Below are 27,490 nucleotides of genomic sequence, written 5' to 3'. Positions count from 1 at the left end.
ATTCATTAATGATTCACCCAGTAATCACTGTTCTTTTGGTCCAGTCACTGAGCCAAACCACCTGATTATCTTGTCCATGTCTCTTCATCTTTTCCATAACTATTGGATGAAAGATTTTGATAAAATCTAAGTATATTACATCTATAGCACTCTCTTTAATCTTCTGAGCAAGGTACCCCTTCAAAAAAGGAAATGAGGTTAGACTGGCAGAATTATTTTTTAAAGTAAATTTTTCTTGCTAGCTTTTTTTTTCTACTTTGTCTACATTTACCCTTTATATCCTTCTTCTCACTCTATTCTAGAGAGTCATTATTTTTAGTCAAGAAGAAAAAAGGATTAAAATTTAAGCAACTGCTTAGCAAAACTACCTAAAATTATTTTTAAAAAGTCTTGACTTAAACCATGTTCAAGACCCCATGGTTAGAGCTTTGTGAAAAAGTAGAGGAAGGACTGATTCCTGATGAAGCCAGGATAACTTTGATTGAACATTATATCCCTTTCTAAAAGTATTCAGGTGGTAGGTAGGTTGCACAATGGATAGTGTGCCAGCCTTGGAGCCAGGAGGACCTGGGTTCAAATCTGGATTCACACACTTCCTAGCTATATGATCCCAGGCAAGTCATTTAGTCCCAATTGCCTAGCTTTTACTGCTCTTCTGTCTTCTAATAGATACTTAGTATTGATTCTAAAACAGAAGGTAATAGTTTTAAAAAAATAAAAGTAATCAGAAGTTATTCTCTTAATATGTTCTATAATTTTTCAGGAACAGAAATTAGATTCATGACTCTATTGTTTGCAGACTCCACCTTCTTCCTCTTTTGAAAGTTAGGTTGAAGTTTGACCTTTTTTAGTCCTGTAGCCTCTTCCATTATTCACCAGAGTAACATCTCAGCAGTCACACCAGCATTTACAGTCTTTTCACTTCTGTAGGATAGAAAGAGCCCAGGGCCTGGTGAAAAAAAAGCTGTATTCTGCCTGACTGTCCTTTCCATGAATCTAGAAGAGAGTGAGACTGATAATTTTGTGCAATTCTGCTTCACTTAAATCCAATTCAAGAGCAAGTCAAATATCATCCATCATTTACTGTTTTACCCCAACATTATATCATTAGTTCTCTGAACAACTGTCCTCTCAATCTAATTTATTTTGAATTTCTCTGCTCTGCTAACCATTTAGGTTTTTTACTTCCCAAATCAAAGATGTCCTTCTTGGAGGAGAAAACAAGAGCAAAATAAACAAGTTGAAATTCAGCTTTCTTTTTCTGTAATTATGATCCACTCCACTTAGAATAGCAGGCTTAGCCCTTTTTGTGAGCTTTCCAGCATTACTAATATGAAAAGAAGCAACTCCTCTTTCCCCCTCAATGCCACTTTTTAGCTCTTTTTTCCTTCACAAAACTAGAATGAAACTGAGCCAAAAAAGAACTTGGACATAGTGCCAGATGAGAAGATTTTCAGTGATCTCACAAAGGACCTACTAAAGAAGTAAGTACAAGAGCCTCTGGTTTGAGGGCAGCTAAAGCCCACAGCCAGGTTAACTGCTGAGATTGTTGTTGCTATATACGATTAATTATTTCTTTGTTCTCACCTTTTATAAGGCTTGGGATGCAAGTGTTCCAGCTTATTTCTTGATTAAAAGCAGTAACGGGCAGATCATGTGACAGGACAAAGGAGCTGTTATTTGCACTAACTGTCACATGATCTAAAAGCAGTCTGCTTTTTATCCCAATTGTATATTACTTGCCAGTTTTGACTCTGCACTGGCACATTCATTGACATGAACACAAAACAGTAACCTGAGAAGTTATTCCATGCCAGAGGCTAGAATAGAACCAAAGGTTTGGTATTTCTCAATAAGAAACTGGAATAACCTGCTTGTTACAAACATTTAAAATATTTCTTTGTTTCTCATTAGTTCATTCTTTGTTTTAAAGTATTACTCATGTTTAATGAAAGAGACTTTGTTTTTAGCATCTATATTGTATGTCACCATTTCCTCCTCTTTTTCTTACAGCCTGCCCCCTCTGATGGCTCAGAACCTTTCTGTACCTCTGGCATTTGCCTGTCTCTTACATTTAGCTAATGAAAAGGTAGGTAAATGATTTGATAAGCACAGTTCACTGGATAGTAAGAGTATCCTATTTTAACTTCTTTCTTGAACAGACAGATTTTGCCTGGTTTCCTTAAGTTATAGTAGTAGTAGTAGCTGCCTTCTTGTCTAGAAGTTACCAAAATATAACCCAATTATGAACAGCAATGAAAATAAGAAAAACTCTATTAAGATAGTGGATGATGTGAGTGGTTGGTTGATTCATTGACCTGAAGAAAAATCTTTTTTCTGGCTAGCAAGTAACTCTGAAAACCTAAATTTCCTGATTCCAAAGCTAAAACACAAGAACTAGAAAGGACCTTAGACCTTCTGGTTTAGCTATGGGGAAAATGCCAAGGAAAGGAGAGGAAGGACGATAAGAAATGAGAAGTAACAGTGAGTAGTATGAAATAGAGCCTCTAATGTCATTGGGGGAAAAAACAATGAGAATCAGAAGAGAGAAATCTGCGTCCTTTGATTAAAGAACAAGATAAATCCTGCCAATTTCAGTGATCTTAAAGGGTCAATCATTTAAGATTTTCTGTGAATGCCATTGATTGTGTCTTTATGGACAAAAATTAGTGTTGTACGATGCTTATTCATTCAGTTCTCCAATGTAAGGGTTAAACATTAAGGTTGGACTAAATATGAGAGAATGTGGTCGCCGAAATTAATATATCTCAAGTCAATGACTTTTTAGCAGCTTTATTTATAAAATAGAGGGAGATGGTAAAATAGAGAAATGAGAAAGAGGGTAGAGAAGCTATCTATCCTATCACATTAGATGATTATTCTGGCCCAGCTCAAACCAGGCAGGGCTCATTAACCCTCCACTAGAGGACCCTCAGCTAGAGGGGGCTGTTCAGCTGGAGAACCAGGTAGTGAATAACCACGTGGCCTCCTCTGGCAATTAGTCTCTCCAGAAGTGAGGAAAGGAGTCAGCCTTTTCACTCATGCACATGGTAGTCTAAAGGGGAAAATCCAAGAGCTGTCTTACCAAATGCAATTCAAGTGCCAGAGTCCCAGGACGAAGAAGCATGATCACAGGAAGTTTTTCCACTTTTAAAGACCCTTCTTTGTATCACTTCCTGTGTCTTCCCCCACTTTTAACAGGGACCATTTGCTATCTTTGCATAGGAATGTCCAGGGGGCAGTCAGTTGTTTCTAAGTTGTCACTTTAGCATGTGGGTCACAGGTGAACCTCCCCAACTTAGGCATTAAGTAGGGTGTTTTTGCTTTTGGTTGATTAAATTTAAAAGTAGATAAGGGAGAGTTAATCAGAGGTTCACATTATCTCTCTGTGATCCTTTGAGAGACTAGTCTCCCCAATGGATAATTTAACATAATCAGCTTGTACTTCTAAAAATCTTCTAACTACAGGTGCATCCAATATTGCACCTTCTAAGAGGAAACTACAATAGTTAAAGATAAGAAGGAAGTGGAAGAGAGGGAGAGAGAGCAAAACCAATGTTTGCTAGGTGCATTGACAAAAAGCCAGTTGGGGATAGTTCCTTTTGGCATAAAAGTTTACATTCAAAATAAATGTGTTCAACCCCCTTTAGTTCAATCAATTACACCCCAAAGTTTGTTTTGGATTGTCTTGATGCAGTGTAAGTTTCTGCAGGCATCTTTCTCCAAAGTTCATTTTCTGGATTCAAGGAGTTAGCAAGCTTCTTTCTCTGAAAATTTTCTCAAAAAAAAATTTAAATCTTGGATTTTGCAAAAAGTATACAATTCCCCCTTGAGGGTTTTGTATACAACACCCTTGAGGAGGGTGTTGACCAACATCCAGATCAGCTCAGGATACATGGTTTAGTTATGGGGTGTATGAGTCAGTTATCAAAAGAAAAACCAAAAACAAACAAAAAAACCCAAATAAAAGAGAAAAATTAAATTTTGGGGGAAAAATCAAAATCTATATATAAAATTTCTGAGTAAACAAGAATAAATCCATAACAGATTCTTAAGTCAGCATTCAATAAAAATAATTTCTGTAGGACAAATGCAATAATATTGCACTTTCCCATTGGCAGCCTGGACTACACAGGAAGTTGCCATACTATAAGAGGGAAAAAGAGACTAGATTTTTATGTGGAAGGGAAATATGTTTCCCTGGTCTGATTTTACCTTCACTCTCAGGGGTAGGGGGAGCCAGGATGATAGCCAAACTTCAGTACTTATCTGAATGTGGCATGGGGAAGACCTGTGACTGATGTATGTCAAACAACCGTTATCTTGAACCTCAAAAAAGTCCTCTGTCTTGGTGCAGATTCTCATCAGTCCCACTGGGATTGGTTGGTCTCCTTGACCTTGTGCTCATAGGCACAGTGCAGATTGCTCTTTGTGCTCTCCTTGGCACTGCAGTGGCTCTTTTATAATTCCTTCTCCTGGAATCACAGAATCATTAATCACAGTCCCATAACATTTATCAATCGATGGCAGGTTTGGATAGTCTAAAGCTTTTGGGTATGCATTAATATTAGAGTAAATATATATTTTAAATTTATATTACTGCAAAATCAGAAAAAGATCAATAATCATATTGATTATATGTACTTTAAGTATAAGAAATAAGAAAGAAAAAATCAAATATTCTATTAAAAAGAAAAAGAAAACCAATAATAAAATCAAAATTCAGGAATTCAGTGTGTTCACAAAACAGTATCCACTTGTCTATAGACTTTTATTTTCAATGCCTGTGATAGGATACAGTCAGTCAGTCTCAATAGAAGGTACTCTCTTTGCATGAAATCAATGAATCCAAGAGTCCTTTTCTCCAATTTTTATAGTTGTTGGAGTGGTCAACAGCACTTAAAATGGACTTTCCCAGGCAGATTGAGTTGCTCCAGTACACTGGAAATTCTTTATGTATACCTTATCTCCTTGGTTCAGGTCATGAAGTGAAAAGTCTATGTAGATCCTGCTTGTACTGCAGCTCCAGATTCATGAAGTTCATGCAGTTTGTTCTGCAATTCCTGTATATAGGAAACAATAGAAGTGTGTCGTGTTGCCCTCTCCTGTGCCCCAATAGTCATGTATATGTAGGAGAAAAAGGCTTAGCCTATATAGGGGGATGTCCAAAAAGCATTTCAAATGGTGAGATGTGTAGATCTCCCCTGGACCTGCTTTGGAGATAAAATAAAGCTAGAGGGAGAGCTTCTAGCCATTTTAAATGTGTATCAATGCATAATTTGCCAATCAAAGTTTTAAGCTCTGTTCATTCTTTCAACTTGATCTGAGCTCTGGGGATGATATGGTACATGGAATTTAGGAGCTATCCCCAGACAGGAATAAATTTGGGACAGAACTGAATCAGTAAAATGAGTTCCTCTGTCCAAATCAATTCATGCTAGCAGACAAAAGCAAGGAATAATCTCTTTTAAGAGTACCTTCGCAACAAAAGTCACTGCGGCTCAGGTGGTAGGAAAAGCTTTTGGCCAGAAATCTGGTCAGCTGATCCACTATGACTAGACAAAATTTATAATGTCCAGCCTTTGGCATTTCTATGAAATCAATTTACAGATGTTCAAAAGGTGTGTAAGCCAGAGGGCACCCACCAAATTCTTTGCCACGAAAGGAGTGCTGACTGAATGCTGGGCAGGTAGGATAGGCTGTACACACTTTAGAGGCTATAGTAGCTATACCAGGGGCTATCCATACTCTTAACAGAGTCTACAATTCTTTGGATACCAAAGTGACCATGTTTATGCACAGATTGGCATATTTGGTGATAAAAATTTCTAGGGAGCAGGGGTTTTCCTTCAGAGGATACCCATACTCCTTTATCTGTTTAGCCTTAAATTTTTGCTTCCTTTTTTTTCACTTCCTTTTCATATATAGGAAAATGATAAATCTGATTCGTTATTCATTGTCAAAGTTAAAATGAATTCAGGCCCTTCTTAAGGCTGCTAGCTTAGAAGTGGTATTTACCTGGTTATTCCCCCTGAAGACAGGATCAGTGCCACCTGTATGGGCAGAGCAATGAACTAAGCTAGGGCTTTGGGTAGCTGGAGGGTAGAAAGAACTTCATCAATAATTTTTGCCTTAGCTATAGATTTTCTAGCTGAGGTTAAAAATCCTCTGAAGCCATAACATACCCACTGTATCCAAATACGTACCTGGAATCTGTATAAATTGTTGCCTTTTTGTCTTTGGCAATTTTACAGACATGTTTTAGGGTTATAAGTTCTGCACCTTGAGCACTTATATTTGAGGGCAGTGAAGCAAATTCTGTGACTACAGCGGCCCCTGTGTAATGTATGCCATCCCTCATAAAAGAACCATCAGTGAATAAAACTAGATCTGGGTTGTCTAAAGGAATGTCCAGGAGATTATCTCGAGGCTTTTTAGCCATGGACACTAAAAATTTACAACTCTGCAATAGTTCTCCTGAGACTGGTAAATCTGGAAGCAAGGTGGCAGGGTTAAGAGTTGTACAGCATTTTAAAGTAATATTTTCGTTGCCCAACAAGGTTACTTTGTATTGTTATAAGGAAAGGAAGGAGTAGGAGATGCTGTAAAGGCAGAAGCAGTAAGGTTCCAGAACTCTGGAGAAGTGATAGGGCTGTTGCTTCTTCTAAGAGACAGTTAAACAGGCAGGAAGTTGAATTTCTGTCTAGTCTAGATAGCTAGATATTCTCTCTCTTGTGGCTTTCCTTGTGATCCAACCTGTTCTTGCGTATCCTGTGGACTGAGATATTCCTACAGAGCTGTTTGAGACACCAAAAGCCATCTGTCAGTGAGTCTGTCCCTTTGAGCCCTGGTCCTGCTTATCTTCCTACCCTATTACCTCCATCACCATCCAAGGGGGGAATTTGGGGTAGAGAAGTGTAGTTTATTGTAGGAACTGGGACTGTTAGGTAGAGAGCTGTAGTAGATATTGATACTAGGGAAATTATGGTAATGGGGAAATGTTAGAGAGATAACACTAGGAAGCAAGCCAGGGGAAAGACTAGATCTTAAGCCCCTCTGCCTACATTACTTCCTGTTCACTTTCAACTGACTTAGAAATATTCTCACTAATGGTAAGCTTGAAGATTTCAAGATGTATTCAAATTCAGGAAAGAAAATTGTCTTTCCCTAAGGGGAGATATTGACAGCAAAGCTCACAATTTTCTTCTGGGCTAAAAACCCCAAAAGTCTTTTCCAGCACACAGTTTTATGGAAAGGGTAATGGCTAGAGAGAGAGAGTCAAATATCTGGTCCAATAGCCAGAGAAGGAATCCCTTTAGCCAGCTCAAGCTGCTTAACTGCTTTTTCCCAAGGTTCCATGGAACTGTCTCCTCATCTCAGTTGATTGGCGATTCACAAAGTTCTCCTTCTCTTTTTGCAGATGCATATACCATTTCTCCAAATCTTCATTTACAGAGCTAATTGGCAGTGCAGATACCATCTCTCTGGAGTTACTAGCTTGTTTTAGGGGAGGGTTATTTATGTTCTTTAGATATCCCAAACCCCTTTTCACCTTTCCCTTAGTTATTAAACCAAACTGTCCTGTTATTATACAGTTTCTGTATTTATTAGCTCAGGGTCTGGATCTGCCTACTCTGGACTGGTATACCCTTCCCCAACAGATTACTGGCCCTATAATACCACCCTTTAATTTACAAGTGTCAAATTAGGTATTTCAATTAGATATTTCAGAATCTTGCAAGTGTCTGATCAGAAAATGCTGGTGTTCTGTGCTTTAGCAACAGTGCTTTGACTTCATTTGGGCACATTATTGTTAATAGGCATCCCAATACTAAATCAGCAGCTTTATTTACTAATAAAGCTGTGGCAGTTACGCCTCTAAGACATGGTAGTGCATCTGAAGCTACTGGGTCCCCGCTGGGCTGAATAATAAGCATCCGGATGCTGAACCAGGCCCAAAGTTTGGATTAAGACACCTGAAGCCACCCCTTTCTGTTCATGTACATACAAAGTAAGTGGCTTTTTATAATATGGGGTGCCTAGAGCAGGGACAGACAGGATAGCTTATTTTAAATTTGAGAGAGCTGACAGGTGTTCCGACTCTAAGTGGTTCAGAGACTGAATCTTTTGTTAATGCTATAAGGGGTTTAGTAATTTCCCCATAGTAAGGAATTCATTGTCTACAAAAACTTGTTGCTCCTAAAATTACTCTCAACTGTTTCTTAGTGGTGGGAATGCTCAATTTTGGAATATCTTGGGAGATATTAAAATGGGAGAAATAAAATGGTCACCAGCAGTTAAAATGAACTCTAGGGAGATACCACTGAACCTTTGCTTTTGAGACCTTGTGGCCTCTTTTATGTAGTTCTAAAAGAAGATGTTTACTATCTTTTTGGCATGCTGTGGCATTTGGTGAGGCCAAGAGCAAATCATGCACATATTGAATTAGGTGGCTATTCTTAAATTTGTATCTTGGCTCAAAATATGTGAGAAGAGGGTAGGGCTTTCCATGTACCCTTGGGGCAATTGACACCAGGTTCCCTTAGAACCTTTCTAGGTAAAGGCAAATATATTCCTAGAATTCTCATGAATTGATATTGAGAAAAATGCTGAACACAAGTCCACTACCATAAAGGTATGTAGCTGTACTAGGAATAGAGGAAATAATTTTGTTTGGGTTTGGAACCACAGGATGTCTTTTTATGACATGGTTATTTGCAGCCCTTAAATCTTGTACAAATATCAGGGCCTAATTTTGGCTTTTTTGATAGGAAAAATAGGTGTATTATTCATATTTGCATGGAATTACTATCCCTTGCTCAATTAATAAATTTATTACCGTTGTAATTCCCTCAATTGCCCCTTTTGATGGGGGTACTGAGGAATAGAAGGAGGAAGCCCACCTTTCATCTTAATCTGAACAGAAACAGCTGATTTAGGTCTACATCAGAAGAAGATGTGGCCTAAAGAGACTCCGGTATATCAACTGGTATTTCTAAGGTGGGAGGCTCTTTTCACCTCTTTTCTCTTTGAGAGAAGTATAGGGAGCAAATTTAAAGATTCCTCTTTGATTGTCAGAACCAAAATGAAGATATCCTCTTATAATGCTGCCCAGCAAACACTTTAGAAAGCATTTACTGCCCAGCTAAATGGGCACCACAGAATGAAATTTAATAATGGACTTTCTTGGCTCTATCTTTTCTCATGATTCCATAGAAAAAGAAACTTTATTTGGCAAAAGTGAGTTCTGATTTTGATTGGTTGTCAATGGGATAAGGGGGCTGGATGAGATGACTTCTTAGATGCTGAGGGACTATAATTCTAAAAACTTCTGAATATATGAGCAGTGCCAACATCTGTGGTGCTCCTTCAGCACTCTGCTCTATGACTGTGAAAGATGGACCTGCTTTAGAGTTTAATGTGTGAGTCCTATACAAAAGAATACACATAGCCAAGGTATGTTTTTAGACCAGTACCTCAGAAATATCATATCAGTGAAATATTATTTCGGTAAAGTGATACAGGCTAGAAATGCCTAGCTCAGTATGAAGGATAAAGGTTATTGAAATCTCTGAAAGAATCTTTAGTGCCCTCCTCTGTGGTGTAAAGTGTGATATACAGATATCCTTGGAAACATAAACTTTTAGGAAAGTTGCAGGATACAAAATAAACCCACATAAAACATCAGAATTTCTATATATTTCCAACAAAACTCGGCAGCAGAAGTTAGTTAAAATTACTCTAGATAATATAAAATATTTAGGAATCTATCTGCCAAGACAAACCCAGGAATTATATGAACACAACTACAAAACACTTCACACAAATAAAACTATCTAAATAATGTGAAAACATTAATTTCTCGTAGGTAGGATGAGCTAATATAATAAAATGACAATCCTATCCAAATTCATTTATTTATTCAGTGCCATATCTATTTAACTACCAAAAAAACTTTTTCATAGAATTAGAAAAAATTATAACAAAGTTCATCTGGAAGAACAAAAGATCAAGAAGGAAAATAATTTAAAAAATGTGAAGGATAGGGGCCTACCAGATCTTAAACTGTACTATAAAGCTGTGGTCATCAAAACAATATGGTACTGGCTAAGAGACAGAAGGATGGATCAATGGGATTAAATTCTTTCTTTAAGAAGTTAGTTACCTTCGAGATGTAGAGAACCCACATGTAATAAACTCAAAGGCCATCTGGTCCAATTCCTTCCCTTTATTGGCTACTGATTTGTGAGCACAATATGTGTTTTGTGGATCACCACTACCTCACTGCCCCGCCCCATGCCCCCCTACCCCTGCCAAAAAAAAAAGGGAAAATGAATATTGTCATTTATTTCTCCTAGTTAGTTGAACATTACCAGTGAAATAACACAGATAGCTCTAATATGAGCAGAAAGGAATCCCATTGTGCATTTCTCTCACAGCATCTGACCTGGTCTCAGAGCTCATTTTGTCCAACTCAAACCTTTGAAGAAATTCATTCTCTAGTATATTTCTGAGAAATGGCAATCCAAACTTTGCTTGAAGACATTCAGTGAGAGGGTACCTCTATTTCCCAAAATATACCATTCCAGTTTTGGATAGCTTTAATTATTGAAAAGTTTTTCCTTACTTTGAGCAGAATTCTGCCTTTCTGCAACTTTCTATCTTTTGGTGGTTCCTAGTCCTATGCTCTAGGACAAAATAAAATAGGTCTAATTCTTCTACAAGATGATCCTTTGAATATCTGAGGACAGCTATCCATTCTCCAGTTTTTTTCTTCCTTAGAAACATTCTTAGCTACTGTAAACCTCAAAATTTCTTAGACTTATAAATGTTGGAAATTTCACCATTGGGAAATTTCATACTTGGAAAATTTCTTAGTGATAGTCTATTGGAATGTGAACCCAATTGACAAGGGAGGTTCCTCCTCCTCCTTTCTTAAGATTACTTTAGGACAGAAACCTTTTGCTGAACAATGGAAAGGGCTTTGACCTATGCTTAAGCATAGAACAGGAATTTCTTTGAGTCATGATTGATTTTAGAATTGATACAATAGAGATACTTGGAATGACAGAACCAGGTCTTGGAAATTACAATCTCCACCCTACTCAGTCCTAACAGGATTTAGGAAGGGCTGCAGCATAGATCAAAATTTAATTATTCCAATCTCTACCCTACTCAGGGTAACAGGATTTAGGAAGGGCTGTAGCAAAGGATCAAGATTTAATTATTTGAGAATATGACCTTCAACAGACATGTGAAAAGCCACAGACCTCTGGGCGGTCCTGGGTTAAGCTAGAGCCACCATTGGCACAGGGAAGACATGGACAGTGATTGGTAGATGTGAGAACTGAGGGGAGGGAACTTGGATGGTTTGCTTAAAGAGAGAGAGGTCTGAGGACTGAGGGGTGGTTGGTTGGAGAGTTTTGGCTCTGAGTGGTTGGAGAGGTGCTCTGAGAAGCTTGCTCTGAAGAGAAGCTGGAGGTGGAGGCCCCTGAGACTGTTTCTCCATTTTGGTCAAGTGAGTAATAGGGACTGATCTCCTTTCTTTGCCCCAGCTATCTAAGGGCTTGGGTCTTTTGGCCCAGCCTAAACAGAAGGGGTATTTAAGCCCTATTCCCTTCTCTCCCTTTTCTCTCTCCCTCTCTCTATCTCTATCTCTAATACCTTTCTTCATCCTGTTTGTAATTAAACTTTATAAAAGGTTGACTGCTGACTTGAGTTTTCATTTAGGAATTACATAGCTGAATTCCTTTGCGACCTTAAATTAATATATATCAGTCTTTTAAAGTGATTTCCTTGTCATACTACTTGAACTGGTTTGTATAAGGCATGAGATGCTTCATCAGCATATTTACTTTCATGTAGATGTTAGCTTTTATCAATGTCCTTCCTAAAATATAGCATCTGGAGTTAAACATATGAATCCACATATGGGCTTATGACTGATTATTATTTCCCATGACCTGAACAGTGTTACCTCTCAATGAAGCCCAAGCCCTTTTGGCTGCTATATCATAATATTAAATTTTATTGAGTTTTAAAGCTATTAAATCTCCCTTATCTTTTTCTTCTTCTTTATTCTTTTTCTTTCAATTACATGTGGAAACAATTTTTGATAATTGTTATTTGACATTTTGTGATTCAGATTCCACCTGCCCCAGTCTGATTTAAGATGTACCAATGCTGTCATGCAATACTTCCATATTCCTCAAGTCATGACAGGAGACATATATCACACACATACAATAAAAAAACTCATGAGAAAAATAAAGTGAAAAATGGCATGCTTTGATCTGCAACAGATTCCAACGGCTCTTTCTTTGACTGTGGATGACATTTTTCATCATGATTCCTTTGGGGTTAATTTGGAACCCTGCTTTGCTGATCATCCTACGCTATTGCTGTTACTGTGTATGGTGTTCTCGTTCCGCTCATTTCACTTTGCATCAGTTCATTTAAGTCTTTCCAGATTTTTCTGAATATGTCCTGTTCATTATTTCTCATGACACAAAGCATTCCATTACAACCATATGCCACAACTTGTTCATCCATTCTACAATGGATGGATATCCCTTCCGTTTTTAAATTTTTGCCCCTATAAAAAGAACTGCTAAAAATATTTTTTTGCAAGTAGATTCTTTTCCTTTATATCTGATCTCATTGGGATATAGACCCCATATCCCCATATTTTCAAAATTCTAATCATGTTTTTTTACTATCTTGTGCTGTGAAGTTGAGTTTTTTTTTTTAATTCAAGTATAAGACCTAACCCTTTTAGATTTTATCCTACTAGAATTTTTGTAGTCATGTAACTTGTTGAGATCTTTTTGGAGCTATCATCCCAGCTCTTCCCAGATTGATGTCACCCTCAGATTAGATTAAAAGTGCTCTGTTCTTTTATTCAAATCACTGACAAAAATTGTTTAACAGCATAGGGCTAAGAATAGCTAGCTACCTAGGGCAATCCACTGGCAATCTTTTTTTAAACTGACGACTTTTTGGGTTTGGTCATACCATTAGAGCTCTTGAGTCCACCTAACTAGCCCATAAATTTTCACCTAGCCCATAGTTTTCTAACTCAGCCACAAGAATAGCACAAGGAATTTTATTTAATGCTTTGCTAAAATCAAACTCACTGGATTATAATTTAAAATCCATTCTTTAACCTTCTTTGTAAATTGGGACAAAATTTGTCCTTTTCTTACCCAGTGGCATTACTCTTTGTTATCCATGATCTTTTTTTCCTCAGTGAGATTTGAATCTTTTAAAAACAGCTAGATACTCCCATTCTTTCTCCTTACTTTTCTTAGGTTTCAGTGCCCTGTAACCATTTTGATTTTGTTTTATTTTCTATTTTATTTTAAGTTTTTTTTTATTTTAATAAATTTCTATATAAGTTTTCCAAAGTTATATGATCCATATTGTCTCCCTCCCTTCTTCCCTACCTCTTCTTGGAACTGACAAATAATTCAATCTTGGTTATACATAAATTTTCATATTATTCATTTTTGTAAGCAAATAATCTTATAGAACCCAAAATCCAAAACATATACCCAAATGTATTTTCATCTGCATTTCTACTCCAACAGTTCTTTCTCTTGAGGGTCAAAGCATTCTTTTTCACAAGTCTTTAGAATTGAGTTTTAAAGCTATTAAATCTCCCTTATCTTTTTCTTCTTCTTTATTCTTTTCTTTTTTTTTTAAACCCTTCCCTTCTGTCTTGGAGTCAATACTGTGTATTAGCTCCAAGGCAGAAGAGTGGTAAGGGCTAGGCAATGGGGGTCAAATGACTTGCCCAGGGTCACACAGCTGGGAAGTGTTTGAGGCCAGATTTGAACCTAGGACCTCCCATCTCTAGGACTGGCTCTCAATCCACTGAGCTACCCAGCTTCCCCCTTCTTTATTCTTTTTCTTTCAATTACTTTGTAGCAAAATCTATCACATTTGATCATTCTTCAGTATTGCAGTTACTGTGTATAATAATCTCCTGGTTCTGCTTATTTCATTCTGCATCAGTTCATGCAGATATTTCCAGCACTTTGCTAAAGTTATTACCACTAGCTTTTTAGTTGATTTTCTAGGGTTCTCTAATTATACCATCAGATCATCCACAAAGAGTGCCTACTTTAATTCCTTCAGTTTCTTTTTCTTCTCTAATTGCTTAAGCTAGCATTTCCAGTAAATACTAAATAATAGAGGTGATATCCTTATTTCATCCTTGTTTCACTCCTGAACTTATTGGGAAGGCTTCTAATTTATCCCCATTGCAGATGATATTTGCTGATGGTTTTAAATAAATACTACTTATTATTTTAAGGAAAGACCCTTTTATTCCTATGCTTTCTAGTATTTTCAATAGAAATGGTGGTTGTATTTTATCAAAGGCTTTTTCTGCAATCTATTGAGATAATCATGTGATTTCTGTTAAACTGATTATTGATATGGTCAATTATACTGATAGTATTCCTAATATTAAACCAGTCTTGCATTCCTACTATAAAACCCACCTGATCATGGTGAATAATTCTTGTGATATATTGCTGTAGTCTCTTTGCTAGTATTTTATTTAAGCTTTTTGCATCAATGTTCATTAAAGAAATTTATCTGTAATTTTCTTTCTCTGTTTTTGGTCTTCCTGACTTGGGTATCAGCACCATATTTGTGTCATAAAAAGAATCTGGTAGAACTCCTTTGCTTATTTTACCAAATAGTTTGTATAGTATTAGGATTAATTGTTCTTTAAATGTTTTATAGAATTCACTTGTGAATAACATCTGGGCCTGGGGATTATTTCTTGGGGAGTTCACTTATTGCTTACTCAATTTTTTTTTCTGAGATAGGATTATTTAAATATTCTCTTTTTTAAAAACTATTTTAAAAAAATATTCTCTCTTTTGTTAAACTAGGCAATTTATATTTTTGCAAATATTCATCCATTTCACCTAAATCATCAAATTTAATGTCATATAACTGGGCAAAATAACTCCTAATGATTGATTTAATTTCTTCATTAGAGGTAAAATCACCCTTTTTCATTTGTGATACTGTTAATTTGATTCTTTTCTTTCTTTTTTTTAAATCAAATTAACCAACAATCTTATTTTATTCATTTTTTTCCCTTAGAACCAACTTCTAGTCTTATTTGTTACTTTAGTAGTTCTTTTTCATTTTTATTAATTTCTCCTTTGATTTTTTTTTTTAGGATTTCCAATTTAGTGTTTAATTGAGGCTTTTTAATTTGTTCTTTTTCTAGTTTTTTTTTTTAGTTGTGTGCCCAATTTATTGATCTCTCTTTTCTCTATTTTGTTGACATAAGCATTCAGGGATATGTTTTCCCCTGAGTATTGCTTTGGCAGTATCCCATAAATTTTAATATGTTGTCTCCTCATTGCCATTCTGATTTTCTTTGACCCATATGTTTTGAAACATTAGATTATTTAGTTTCCAATTAATTTTCAATTTGCCTTTCCATGGACCCTTATTGATTATAACTTTTGTTGCATTATGATCTAAAAAAATTGCATTTATTATTTCTGCTTTTTTGCATTTGGTTGTGAAGTTTTTATGCCTTAGTACATGGTAAATCTTTGTATATGTACCATGTGCTGCTAAAAGTATGTAATCCTTTTTATCTCTATTCATTTTTCTCCAGATATCTTAAATCTAACTTTTCTAGAATTTTGTTCAATTCCCTTCTTTCTTATTATTTTTTGTTAGATTTATCTAGTTCTGATAGGAGAAGGTTGAGGTCCCCCACTAGTATAGTTTTACTATCCTTTTCTTCCTTATGCTCCTTTAGTTTCTCCTTTAAAAATCTGGATGCTATACCATTTGGTGCATATATGTTTAGTACTGATATTTCTTCATTGTCTATACCCATGTTAGTGAAGGCATGGACACATGCTTTGGAGTGCTGGAGGGAGCTGCTCCATTCCCCCTTTACACTGAGCCTGGGCACAATGTTCACATGCTCTGTCCCTCTGCCTAGTCACCCAGTGAAAGCACTTTCTTCTGCAGCTTGAAGGTGCAATTTGGGCACAGGGTCTCTAAAAAGTTCGTCAATTCTGGTGTCTATACTATGTTTTATACCTTCCTTATCTCTTTCAATCAGCTATGTTTTTGCTTTAGCTTTGACTGAGATTATGATTGCTACTACTCCTTTTTTTTTTTTTTTGGTCTCAGTTGAAGTTCAGCAGATTATTCTCCAGCCTCTTACCTTTACTCTGTCTCAAATGTGTTTCTTGTAAACAACATATGATAGGATTCTGGTTTTTAATCAACTCTGCTATCTGCTTCCATTTTATGGGTGAGTTCATTCCATTTACATTCATAGGTGTGGTGACCATCTGTATATTCCCCTCTAACTTGATTTCCTCTTTTAATCCTGCCCTTTCTCCTTTCACTCTTTCCCTCTACACCAGTATTTTGCTTTTAATCATTCCCCATATTCCTCCTCCCTTATATTATTCCCCTTCCTAGCATCACCCATTTCTTATTTCTCTCCTACTTTTAATCACTGCCCCAGTTCTCCCTTATATTACTCCCCTCCCCACATCCCCTTTCCTTATTCCCCTTCTACTCCTCTATAGGGTAAGATAGGATTCTATACCCCAATGAATGTGGCTGTTCTTTCCTCTCTGAGCCAATTCCAATGAGAGTAGAGTATAAATATTACCTGTCACTATCCTCGTCCTCCCCTCCATTGTAATAGTTTTTCATGCCTTTTTAGGTGAGATAATTTACCATATTACACTTCTATCTTCTCATTTCTCTTCGTACAGTCTTCTTTTACCTCTAGATTTTTTTAATATTCTGAACAGCTTACTTCTATACCCGCTTACTATACCCTCTGTCTATGTAGACTTCCAACAACTATGGTAATGATAACAATTTTTAAGAGTTACAGATATCATTTTTTCCATATAGTAGTAATATAAACAATTTGAGCTTTATGGAAGCCCTTAAATTTTTTTCTATTTCTTATTTACTTTTAGGTTTTTCTTGAATTTTTTATTTGGACATCAGGCTTTCTGTTTAAGTCTGATCTTTTCTTCAGGAATGCTTGGAAAATCTTCTATTTTATTAAATGACCACACTTTCCTCTTAAAGTATATGGCTAGTTTTGATGGATAGGTGATTCTTTGTTGTAAACCTAGTTCTCTTGCCTTCTGGAATATCATATTTCAATCCTTCTGGTCCTTCAACGTGGAATCTGCCAGATCCTATGTAATCCTAATTGGGGCTCCACGGTATCTGAATTGTTTCTTTCTGGTTGTTTGTAGTATTTTCTCCTTGACCTGAGAGCTCCTGAACTTGGCTATAACATTCCTAGGAGTTGTCATTTGGGAATTTATTGCAGGAGTTGATTTGTGGATTGATTCTTTCAGTTTCTATTTTGCCCTCTTATTTAAGAATACCAGGGCAGTTATCTTGGATAATTTCTTGTAATATGATGTCTAGGTGGTTTTTTTTTTTTTTGGTCACAACTTTTGGGTAGTCCAATAATTCTTAAATTATCTCCCCGGCTCTATTTTCCAGGTCATTTGCTTTTTCAATGAAATATTTCTTCTATTTTTTCTTTTAATTTTGGTTTATTGTTTCTTGATGTCTCATGAAGTCACTAGCATCTACTTGCCCAATGCTAATTTTTAAAGGCTAAATTTTTTCCATGGCTTTTTGATCCACAGTTTTCTATTTAGTATCCATTCTACTTTTTCATGGCACTCTTCATTGGGTTTTTGGGCCTCTTTTTTCAATTGACCAGTTTTACTTTTTAAGCTATTTAAAACATTTGTTTCATTTCATTTTCTCATTTTTATTTAACCTGTCTTATTTGATTTTTGACAAATTTCTATTTTTCTTTGAAGTTTTGCATGTTGTTGCTTGGATTTCACTGTCTCCATAGAAATTTTCTAGTAATAGGTGTTTGTTTTACCATTTGCTCATTTTCCTAGCCTTTTTTTTGCCTGAGGACTTGAGATTCTGAAAGCTGACAGTTATGTCTCTTCTGTGACTGGCTTGCAGGGCCTAGTACTGTGAACTGTTTTGCTCTGGGCTTAGATCTTCACTGCAAGGCAGGCTTGAAAGGGCTAAGTGCTGTGGACTTCCGGCCTCACTGTGGGGTAGTGCCAGCACCTGGGACTTCAAGACGTGGGTCTGCGATGCTCTGTTGTTGGTGTAGCTCAGGTCCTGTGATCAGGTTTGGAACCTGGTACAGTAGGTGGTCGGTGAGCACTCCTCTGTATGTAGTTTGCTTCCAGTTCCCCCTTATCCTGTGAAAAAGTAGGCAAAGACGGTTAAGTGACTTGCCCAGGATCATACATCTAGGAAATTTATGAGGCCATATTTGTATCCAGTTCCTCCATACTCCAGGTCTGATGCTTTTATTTATCCCCTGTGCCACCCAGCTGATCCTCCTTCTTGTACATTTAAAATATCTATCTTATTCATTGAGTTCTCTGGGCATCCACAATAACCTATTTAAATAATTTCCCCTTGTTTCTCCTCTCAGTGTACTCCAGTTTGTCAGTGTTGCTCAGCACCCAAACTGGCTCACAATATTCTAGATGTGGTGCAACTAGGGAGAATACAGAAGAACTATCACTTCCCTATTTTTCAGGACCTACTATTGCATTAGCTTTTCTGGCTGCACCATTGACTCATAACAAATCTGCAGAGTGTTTAACAGAAAGAAAGTCATCAAGTGTAATCCCCTCATTTTGCAAATGAGGAAACTAAGACTAGGAGGGAGGAAGTGATTTGCCTAAGGGCACAATTAATGACAAAGCTGGGGCAATCCAACAGATCTTCTGGCTTTCTTTCATATTTCCTTCCTGTAGCAATGTACTTAATTGTCTCCTAAGCAATTTAAATAGTTATTTGCTCTAAAAACATGGACTCTCCTAACAAAACACCCAGTAACATCTCAATAAAATTACAATTTCTTTTCCCTTTGCAAAGTTTCACTGACCTCACATATTTGTACAAAACATTTTCAATCCAGCTCCACTAAAAACATAATCAATTCTTGGACTTTACCTAGGGTACATTGTGCTTTGATAAGCCAGTTTCCAGTGGAGCATGATGAAGCTGTAAAATATGTGATAACAGGTTTGAACTGACTGCAAAGATTCTCTGACCACAGAATTGGCTTAGCTTCTCCTAACAGTACAAGCCTTGTTCTTTTTTGCTAGACAGGTCTCTCTGGAAATAACCCCAGAGCAGTCAGAATTTGAAGAATGAGGGGAAAGTTACAGACCATGCCCTGCCTGGGTGAATAAGTAAGGCCTTTATCCTAGGTTGGCTTTTAGACTCATTGAAAGGGTTTTTATTTGTAATGTTTCCCATGACGTTCAGCATAACAACTTAATGTGATCTATGAGAACATAGGATTTAAGAGCACTAAGAAAATATACTTGGCCCACTTAATTTCCACTTAGTATTTCTTTCTTGCACTTCCTTTCTCTTTAATGGCACTGTGAACTAGCAGGGTAACCTTATTAGGACCATGACACATTTCTTATAATGCCAGTAGGAGTTCCTTCTAGATAAAGAAATAGCTGAAGTAAGAAATGGTTGAAGAGACTAATATGGTAAATGTAGGTGAACTCAAAGCAGCTAGTTATATATGGAATACCAACATTCTGACACCTCTTAGGGAGTAGCAGCTTCTCTCAATTTACTAAAGATCAAGTTTCTCTTTTGGCAACCCCCAAATACCCTGCTGTTTTTCTTAAGCTAATCTTCCCTAAGGAGCAGGGGTAGGGGTGGGGGCCACCTTCTTTAGAATTTGTCCCCAATATTCTAGTGCTTTATTTAGCTACAGCCAAACATGGAGTTACATGGGAGCCACATTCCTGAAAACCATTGCTACTTTGGACTAGAGCTAGTAGAAAGAGGGTAAGAGACCTGTGACTCAGATTCAGATTGTTGCTCCTCAAGGGATTCCATGATAGCACTTTATTTTTTATATTTATATTATATTCATAACTACATATTACATAATATATTAATATTAAGTTCTTTACTTGGGGATTAGGGGATGCAAGGAAGAATTGGGGTATAGAAAGGTAGTGGGGGAGGGTTCAAAGACTTCTGATAGGTAGGGTCACACAATAGAAAAACTTGTGGATTTGGAGTCAGATGATGTAGCTTGCAATCTGGCTGTATCACCTATGTGATATTGAGTAAATTAATGAACCTTTTTGTGTCTCATCTGAAAAACAAAGAGATTCAGCTTTGATGATTTCTAAGTTTTCTTCTGGCTTTAGATCTATGATTCTATTGCCTTTTTATTGCAATTTGGTACAGTTATAGCCACCTTCCCAAAGACCATGTAAGAAAGAGTTCTTGAAAACTTAGGTTTGAATCCTGGTTAGCTAGTTACTTAGAAAAGTCACATAGATTTAGATAGTCACATAAGTCTCGAGATTTGTAAAATGAGAGGCTGAACCAGATGATCTGTTACTGCCATTCCAGTTCTAAAACCTTTGATTCTGTGATCATAGCTTTTACTTTTGAAAAATGGCACCCAGGAGGAAGAAGATACTCTGAGTATAAAGTCAGGTAGGAGTGTTAGCTTCTCTATGTCTTGAAGATATACCACCAGTTGGATACTTATTTGAGTTGACTACTGTTTTCTTTTTAACTGCAAATAACCCCTGGGAGGAAATTTTAAACTATCATAATTAGATTGCCTATTTTTGTAATCTTATGGGGAGTTTTTGGGGAGGAGTGGAGAGAGAAAAAAGGGTAAACTTTGGGCATTCAGAAGGCAATATAGGAGTGGTTTGGGGGCATTTCTGCCCTATATAGAGCAGAAGAAGGAGAAGGAAGTGCCATGCAGAGGGCCATGGACAAAGATCAGCAGTTTAGGAATTTTGAGGAAAGCTTTGTCAATACATGACATTACCAATGCTTAGTGCACTATAGAAGAAGAAGCCCTGACCACAAATCTGTTTAACCCCAAACTACTGAATTTATTAAAAAAGAATGTTTACTTGATAGCAAAACAAGAATGGGATAGTTCAGCTGCTCTCAGGTCATCTCGGCTCCCCTCTAATGCACAAAGCAGTGCTACCAGTATTGAGAATGACTTAGGACCTGAAAATAGCTCAGTTAATGTATCTCACTTCTTGGGAATGGTATTGAGTCTAAGATAACCTTTTTGAGAGCAATTTGATTTTTGCTTTCTTTTATTCTGGTATAAGTGATTTTCATAGCTGTTTTTGTATTTGTTTTTTTTTTCTACAGAATTTGACATTAAAAGTAGTGGAAGACCTTTCTGATGTTCTTGTAATGCAAGGAGATTGATTGTTCTCTGCAGAGAGATCAGAAAAAGGCCAATGTCTTCAAGTGCTAAAAGAAAGAGGAAGTCATTCTCTCCTCTTGATAGATGGGGATGTTATGGACCACATTTGGTGAGAACTTCTCAATAAATGACTGAGATGTAAATTTGGGTGGACCCAAACCCAGATGCAATGTTTCTTTCTTCTTTATTGTGACAATTGGTACCTTGAAACATCTTTTGGGATAGTGGGGACTATCTGCCTTGCATGTTTTTTTACATTACCATATAGGAGAGAGTGGTCAGGGAGGGAGAAAATGCTATTTTGGGTTTTAAAACCTCGTGGCAATTCTGTCTGGTCACTTCTAAGCTGGGCCACTCATGATTTTATCATCCACTATATGATTTCCTACACAAATTGCAATTGAAAGTATTCTTCATTGTATTTTTATTTGATAAATTCTGTATATCAACTTTAAAAAATTTTAGATATTCTCTCCCTATATATATATATATATATATTTGTATAAATAATTTTATGAAATAAAATTGCTATTTAGAACCCTTTGCTTGTTGTTGAGATCATTATCACTTGTACGCAAAGAGGAAAAAGTATGGGTACGCACAAAATTCTGTGTCTATATGATGTGTGTTGGGTGTATCTGTATGTGAAGAGAAGACAGTGGTTGGTTAGGTGGATAGGGAAGGAAGGCCATTTCCAGGAGAGAGCAAAGCATGAGCACCAGTGTGAGGGTTTGTAAATATTCACCTTGGCTAGAGAGAGGGGAGGAAACAGGAGAAATAAGAGAAGAAAAATACCTGGAAAATCATAACTCATGGAAATATGGGGAAAAAATCATTATTTGAGTCTGGAGGTCAGCTTTGGTTCAAGTTCCAGATAGGACATTTTATTAACTTCTGATTTCTTAAAACAGGGACAGTACTTTCACTAAGAGTTGTGAGAAAAGTGTACAAAATTTAGATTGTTCTATAAATGTGAGCTGTCCTTACTATCATATGAAAAGGGCAGGTGGAAGTCAGATTATGGAGGGCTTTGAATGTCAGGCTAAGGGGTTTGAATTTAATAATGTTGGTCCTGAAGAGTCATTGAAGGTTTTGTGCTAGGGAGTGAGTGTTCTGATAAAATCAAAGCTTTTAATTTAACAATTACTTGGCCCCTTGTGCAAGGCCCTGTGCTCTAGGTGCTGGGGATGTGAAGTCAAAAAATGGAGCAGTCCCTGTCCTCAAGGTGCTTATGTTAGATAAATATAATATGTACACAAATAAATGAATACAAACTAATTTCAAGAAGAGTACAAATGGGGGGAGGAGGGGATCAAGAGTAGTCCCTTATATAGAAGGCTGTACCTGAGCAAAGCTTTGAGGAAACAAGGATTTTCTAAGAAGTTAGGAGAGAGACTGCATCATGAGAAACCACTTATACAAAGGTAATTGATATTCCAAGAAATTGAATAATACATTGTGGGAATAGCTTTATTGGAACAGTTGTGGAAAGGGAAGTAATAAGAGTGGAAAGGTGGGTGGGATCCAGATTTTGGAGGGATTTAAAAGCTAGCCCTAGAATTTTCTATTTTGTCCCAGAAGCAGTAGGGAGCTACTGAAGTTTTTTGAAAAGGAGAGTGACTTGGTCAGGTCTATGTTTTAAAGAATGCCAATATAGCAGCTAAGGAGAGGATAGATTAGAGAGGGGAAGAGATTGCAAGTAGAGAGCAATTAGGAGACTTACAATGCTCTAGAGAAATGAGAAGGAACTTGAGCTAGAGAACAGGCATGTGAGTGGAGAAGAGAATGGGTTTGAGAAGTGGTTGTGGACAGAAAATCATCAAGACAGGAAGACCTTTGGGTAACAGGTGCTTGTGGGGGAGACAAAGACATTTAACAAGATTAATCTGGCAGCAAGGTAAAGAAGGGATCGGGGAGGGAAAGAAAACTGGAAAACTGGATAGTTTATTGTAGTACATCCAAAACAGGGTAAGAGTTGTAGTCTGGGTTCTGTTAAATGTTAGGACTCAGGCTCACAATCACACAAGCTCTGGCTATACCTCTTCCTGTCCCTTTGGTTTGTGTTGCTTCATTTATCAGCCTTCACTCAACTTCATGATGTCAACCTGGAGTTTAATTAAACTAGTAAATGCGATTATAAAAACAAACATTCTTCGTGTAATTATAGATGGCACATTTAATTCAGGCTCTAGGTTCAGCTCTTCCCAAGGCAGAAATGATTTTTAAGGCTTCAATTCTCTTTCCCCTCTCTTTCAATGTACTAGCCATAGCATAAACAGAAGAGAAAAACAACCAGATGAAGATCTGTCCCCATGAAATCAGAGCTGGTCATAAGATGTTAACTCATAACAGAATTAGAGAGCTATAGACATTTCTCTGATTCTTGTGGTTGCAGTTGCATGTGCAAACAGAATCAGGACTGGCTTCTCCAGGGTCCCGGGAGCTCTGCTCATGCTCCTTTCTGTCTTTGGGACCCCAGAACTGAAATATCACTGTTCAAATGCCCCAGAAGCATTTGCTTGACAGTTAATGCTGTCATTGGAATAGGGTTTTAAAGAGGGGCCTCAGCTGTCATAATGTGTTTTTCAGGCTTTGCCTTTCACTTCCCAACAATTCACTCAGAGTCCTCCATCTGACATTACCTCCCTGCATCACTCTTCCAAAGGGCTGTTGTCAGAGTGGACAGATTTAGCGATGACAACACATTAGAATCCTGGCAAAGGATTTAGAATTACCAGGGATGAGATGATGAAGTAGTATGGCAATTTTTTAAATTAATTTTTTTCAAATGAAGATGACTTCCCTCCCTCCTCCCCATTGAGAAAGAAAAACAACAACAACTTATGAATATGTAGAGTCAGGCAAAACAAATTCCCACATTGGTCATGTCCAGAAAAATGTCTCAGTCTACACTTTTGATTTCATCCCTCTTTAACAGGAGGTGGGCAGCATGTCTCATCATGAGTCCTCTGATTGATTATTGTGTTGATCAAAGCTCCCAGGTCTTTCAAAGTTGTTGGTCTTTACAAAATTATTGTAGAAATTGTTCTGGTTCTGCTCACCTTGTTGCATCAATTCATACATGTCTTCCCAGATTTCTCTGAAACCACTGTGGTTACAATGTTAATAGAATGGAAGTGCCAACTATCACAGATGCCATGGAAGAGAAATAGATGTGAGTTGATGGGGAGATAGCAGGGATCTAAGAAAAGGCAAAGATGATTCTTTGGTGATGAGTCTGAGTGAATGATTAATAAAGGGAGAAGGATGAAGAGAAAGGGTTGATTTTATGGAAAAGATGAGCCATCTTGAATTTGAGGTGAGTAACAATGGGACCTCCAAACAGAGATCCACTAGGGAACTAGAGACAGGTTCTGGGACTTGGGAGAGGAATGTCAGGACTAGAGGGCTGAAAGCTTTAGCCTCCAGTTTTCTTTTTAATTTTTTTTTTAGTCTTGAGGAAATTGCATTTCTTGTCTCTATCACTTTCTTCCATTAAGCTAGTCTTGTAAATTCTTTATTGGTGTTCTTAAGAGGAAAAAGCTAATAAAAATGCTAAGTGTTTTAAAATTGTATGAAAATTTCTAGAGGGCATGTATGTTTAATCTAGGGATAAGTCTTGGCCTGGATATACTCATGAATATAATTCTGTTGGTTTGATGACTGGGTTGATAGAAAAGGACCTTTGCCAAAAAGAACTGGACTTTGTTCTAGTCATAAGACTAGACTGAGCACTCAATTAAAAATATCAGGCTGTGAAATCTGCTGGAGGTTTGTTTACTTACCTCTTTGAGAATTCTGAATAGCTTTGTCCCAGCAGTGTAATACAAAGCTTGTTTAAATCTCTGCCTGCCTGAGGCTGTTGAGAATTCATTTCTGGCAGACACAAGAAAATGGCTGTAGTGAGCTGGTAAACTAATCTAACTCTCTTGGATCTGTTTCTCATGGACTTTTGTTCTATCTCACTGAAGAAACTGTTCCCAAACTGGGAGAGGGAAAGCTCTTTGGGATTTAGATTAATTAGGAAGGAAGAAAGTCTCTGGTGCTATGTCCCTCATCACAATAGGTGAACTGTTCAGAGCTATAGGCCTCCATTCAACTAAATTAAATATTTATTAGGCATCTACTGTGTGCAAGGCATTGCACATGTTTGGTTCCTCAGAGCTTTGCTTCCAGGCTATTGGTCCAGCCTCTGTGAACCTCAATTACAATGTGAGATCCTTAAAAGATCCTTTCTTGCTTGTCCATTTGGGGTGTTCATGAAAGACGAGCGTCTCTGATGTGGGGGCTTGCTGAGCCCTGTTCAGGGATGCTCATCCACCTCTGGATTTCACTATACTCTCAACTTGTGGCTCCAAGAAGCTGTAACACATACAGCAGCCCCAGCTGGCCAAACAGCCCCAGCAGAGGCTCACCCAGGTAGAGAGTAGCCAGTGAGTTGGGGGGAGCAGGGGATCTATCCCAAGCATGAGAAGATGGATGTGAGTGGATGAGACTACATGGGTTGATGTCAACAATTTGCTCCGAAGGCTGAAAAAGGGCTTAGAGCTTCCTCAGACATCAAAGACACCCAAGGCCATTCATTGCAGTCCTAGTCCATCCATGGTCATCCTGCTTTTTCCACAGGACCTCAACTCTGGAAGAGAGAGGGAAGCTGATGACTTCGTGCCATTCCACCTCACTTAAATCCAAGTTTGGGGCAAGTCAAGACTTCACGTCATAATGTCATTGTCCTCTTCAAAATTTGCTAGGTAATAGGGTTACAAAGACAAAGAAACCGGAAAACAGTTCCTGCCCTAAAGGAGCAACAGCTTGGTACATAGGCTCATAATAGATGCTTCTTTATTCATTCATCAGACAGTTGAAGCCCAAGTCCTTATTTTCATTTTGTAATCTGGACTAGCCCCGCCTTCTTCCAGGCACCCAGATTGGCAACACAGGGATTTTCTTCAATCCCTTCCTCTCCCTCAACTAACCAGTGGCCAAGTCTTGTAGATTCTACCTTGACAATCTATCCATTGCTTCCTTTTGGCTTTCACTGTCACCACCCTTGGGAAAGCCCTCACCTCTTCTTGCCTATTTGCCTATTTGGGCAGCTTAATTGAATGCTCTGTCTTAAGTTTCTCCCTACTTCAATCCATCCTTCATGCAGTTGCCAAAAGACAAGGCTGACCATATTCTCTTGTTCAGTTTTCTTAACTGACTTCCTATTTTTAGGATAAAATGCAGTTTGATAGGGTAAAACTATTATCTCTAGGATAAAACTCAGTTTGGCATTTAAAGGCCTTCACAGTAGGGTTCCAGTCTGCCTTTCCAGGCTTGTCTCACATTATTCCCCTTCACAGTGTTTCAGCTGAACTGGTCAGCTTGCTCTTCCCCAATCCTCATTCCATCTCCTACCATCTCCCTTTTACACAGGCTGGCTATCCCCTCATCCTCACAATTTACTCCCACCTCTTAGAGTCCCTAGCTTTGCTCAAGGCTCAGTTCGTGTGCCATTTCTGTTGGGAAACCTTTCATTATTCCTCTAAGTGAAAGTGTTTTGTTTTTGTTTCTTCTTCCTCAAATTACCTGGTATTTACTTATCTTTGGTAGATTATATGTTCCTTTAGGGTAGGAACTGTTGGTTGTTGTTTGTTTGTTTGTTTGTTTTTGTCCTTGTATCCCTATTACCTAGCAAATGTGCTTAATAAATATTTGCTAGATTGAATTGGGAGCTAAATGAGATGCAGTTTCATGAGTAGAAGCAACTAATTTTTAAATGAACTGTCTAAAATGTCCTGGGTAGTTGTTCAACAATTGAACCACTCATTCATTTTGTTTCTTGAATCGACTTCCTTTTAGCAATCTGACAAGGTCAGGAAACTGGGTCCCTAATGGGAAAAGTCATTTTACCTAGATATCAGGATTTCTGGGTTGAAGAACTTGCTTCTGTTAATTGTTTCCTGTATAATTGAGTATATCAGTGAGTCTTTTGTAAAACTAAGAATAATAATCCACTTGCCTAACTGGAAGGGATATTCTGAGGAAGAAGGAAAGCACTCTATAGGATAACACATTATAATTATTGCTCTGAATGGTCACTAATGAACATAAAACATAAAAAGAGATCTCTTTCAAAGGAAAAAATGCACACAGAGAAGGGAATGAGTATTTATTAAGCACCTACTATGTTCCAGG

General features: G+C 37.4%; 1 protein-coding gene across 4 annotated transcripts in view; it reads left to right on the top strand.

The window, feature by feature from the left end:
* NCAPH (non-SMC condensin I complex subunit H) overlaps positions 1-21,853 on the top strand; it is a 65,336-nt gene extending 43,483 nt beyond the window's left edge. For all 4 annotated transcript variants that reach the window (XM_056813739.1, XM_056813740.1, XM_007476533.3 and 1 more), the window contains exons 17-19: positions 1,402-1,484; positions 2,014-2,089; positions 21,253-21,853. In XM_056813739.1, the coding sequence (XP_056669717.1) occupies positions 1,402-1,484; positions 2,014-2,089; positions 21,253-21,312 (219 nt within the window). In that variant the 3' untranslated portion in view covers positions 21,313-21,853. The remainder of the gene's footprint in view (positions 1-1,401; positions 1,485-2,013; positions 2,090-21,252) is intronic.
* Positions 21,854-27,490: the final 5,637 nt, after the last annotated feature.

This window comes from Monodelphis domestica, chromosome 1 (assembly GCF_027887165.1).
Source record: "Monodelphis domestica isolate mMonDom1 chromosome 1, mMonDom1.pri, whole genome shotgun sequence".
Taxonomy (NCBI): Eukaryota; Metazoa; Chordata; class Mammalia; order Didelphimorphia; family Didelphidae; genus Monodelphis; species Monodelphis domestica.
This window is presented reverse-complemented; position numbering and strand designations above follow the sequence as displayed.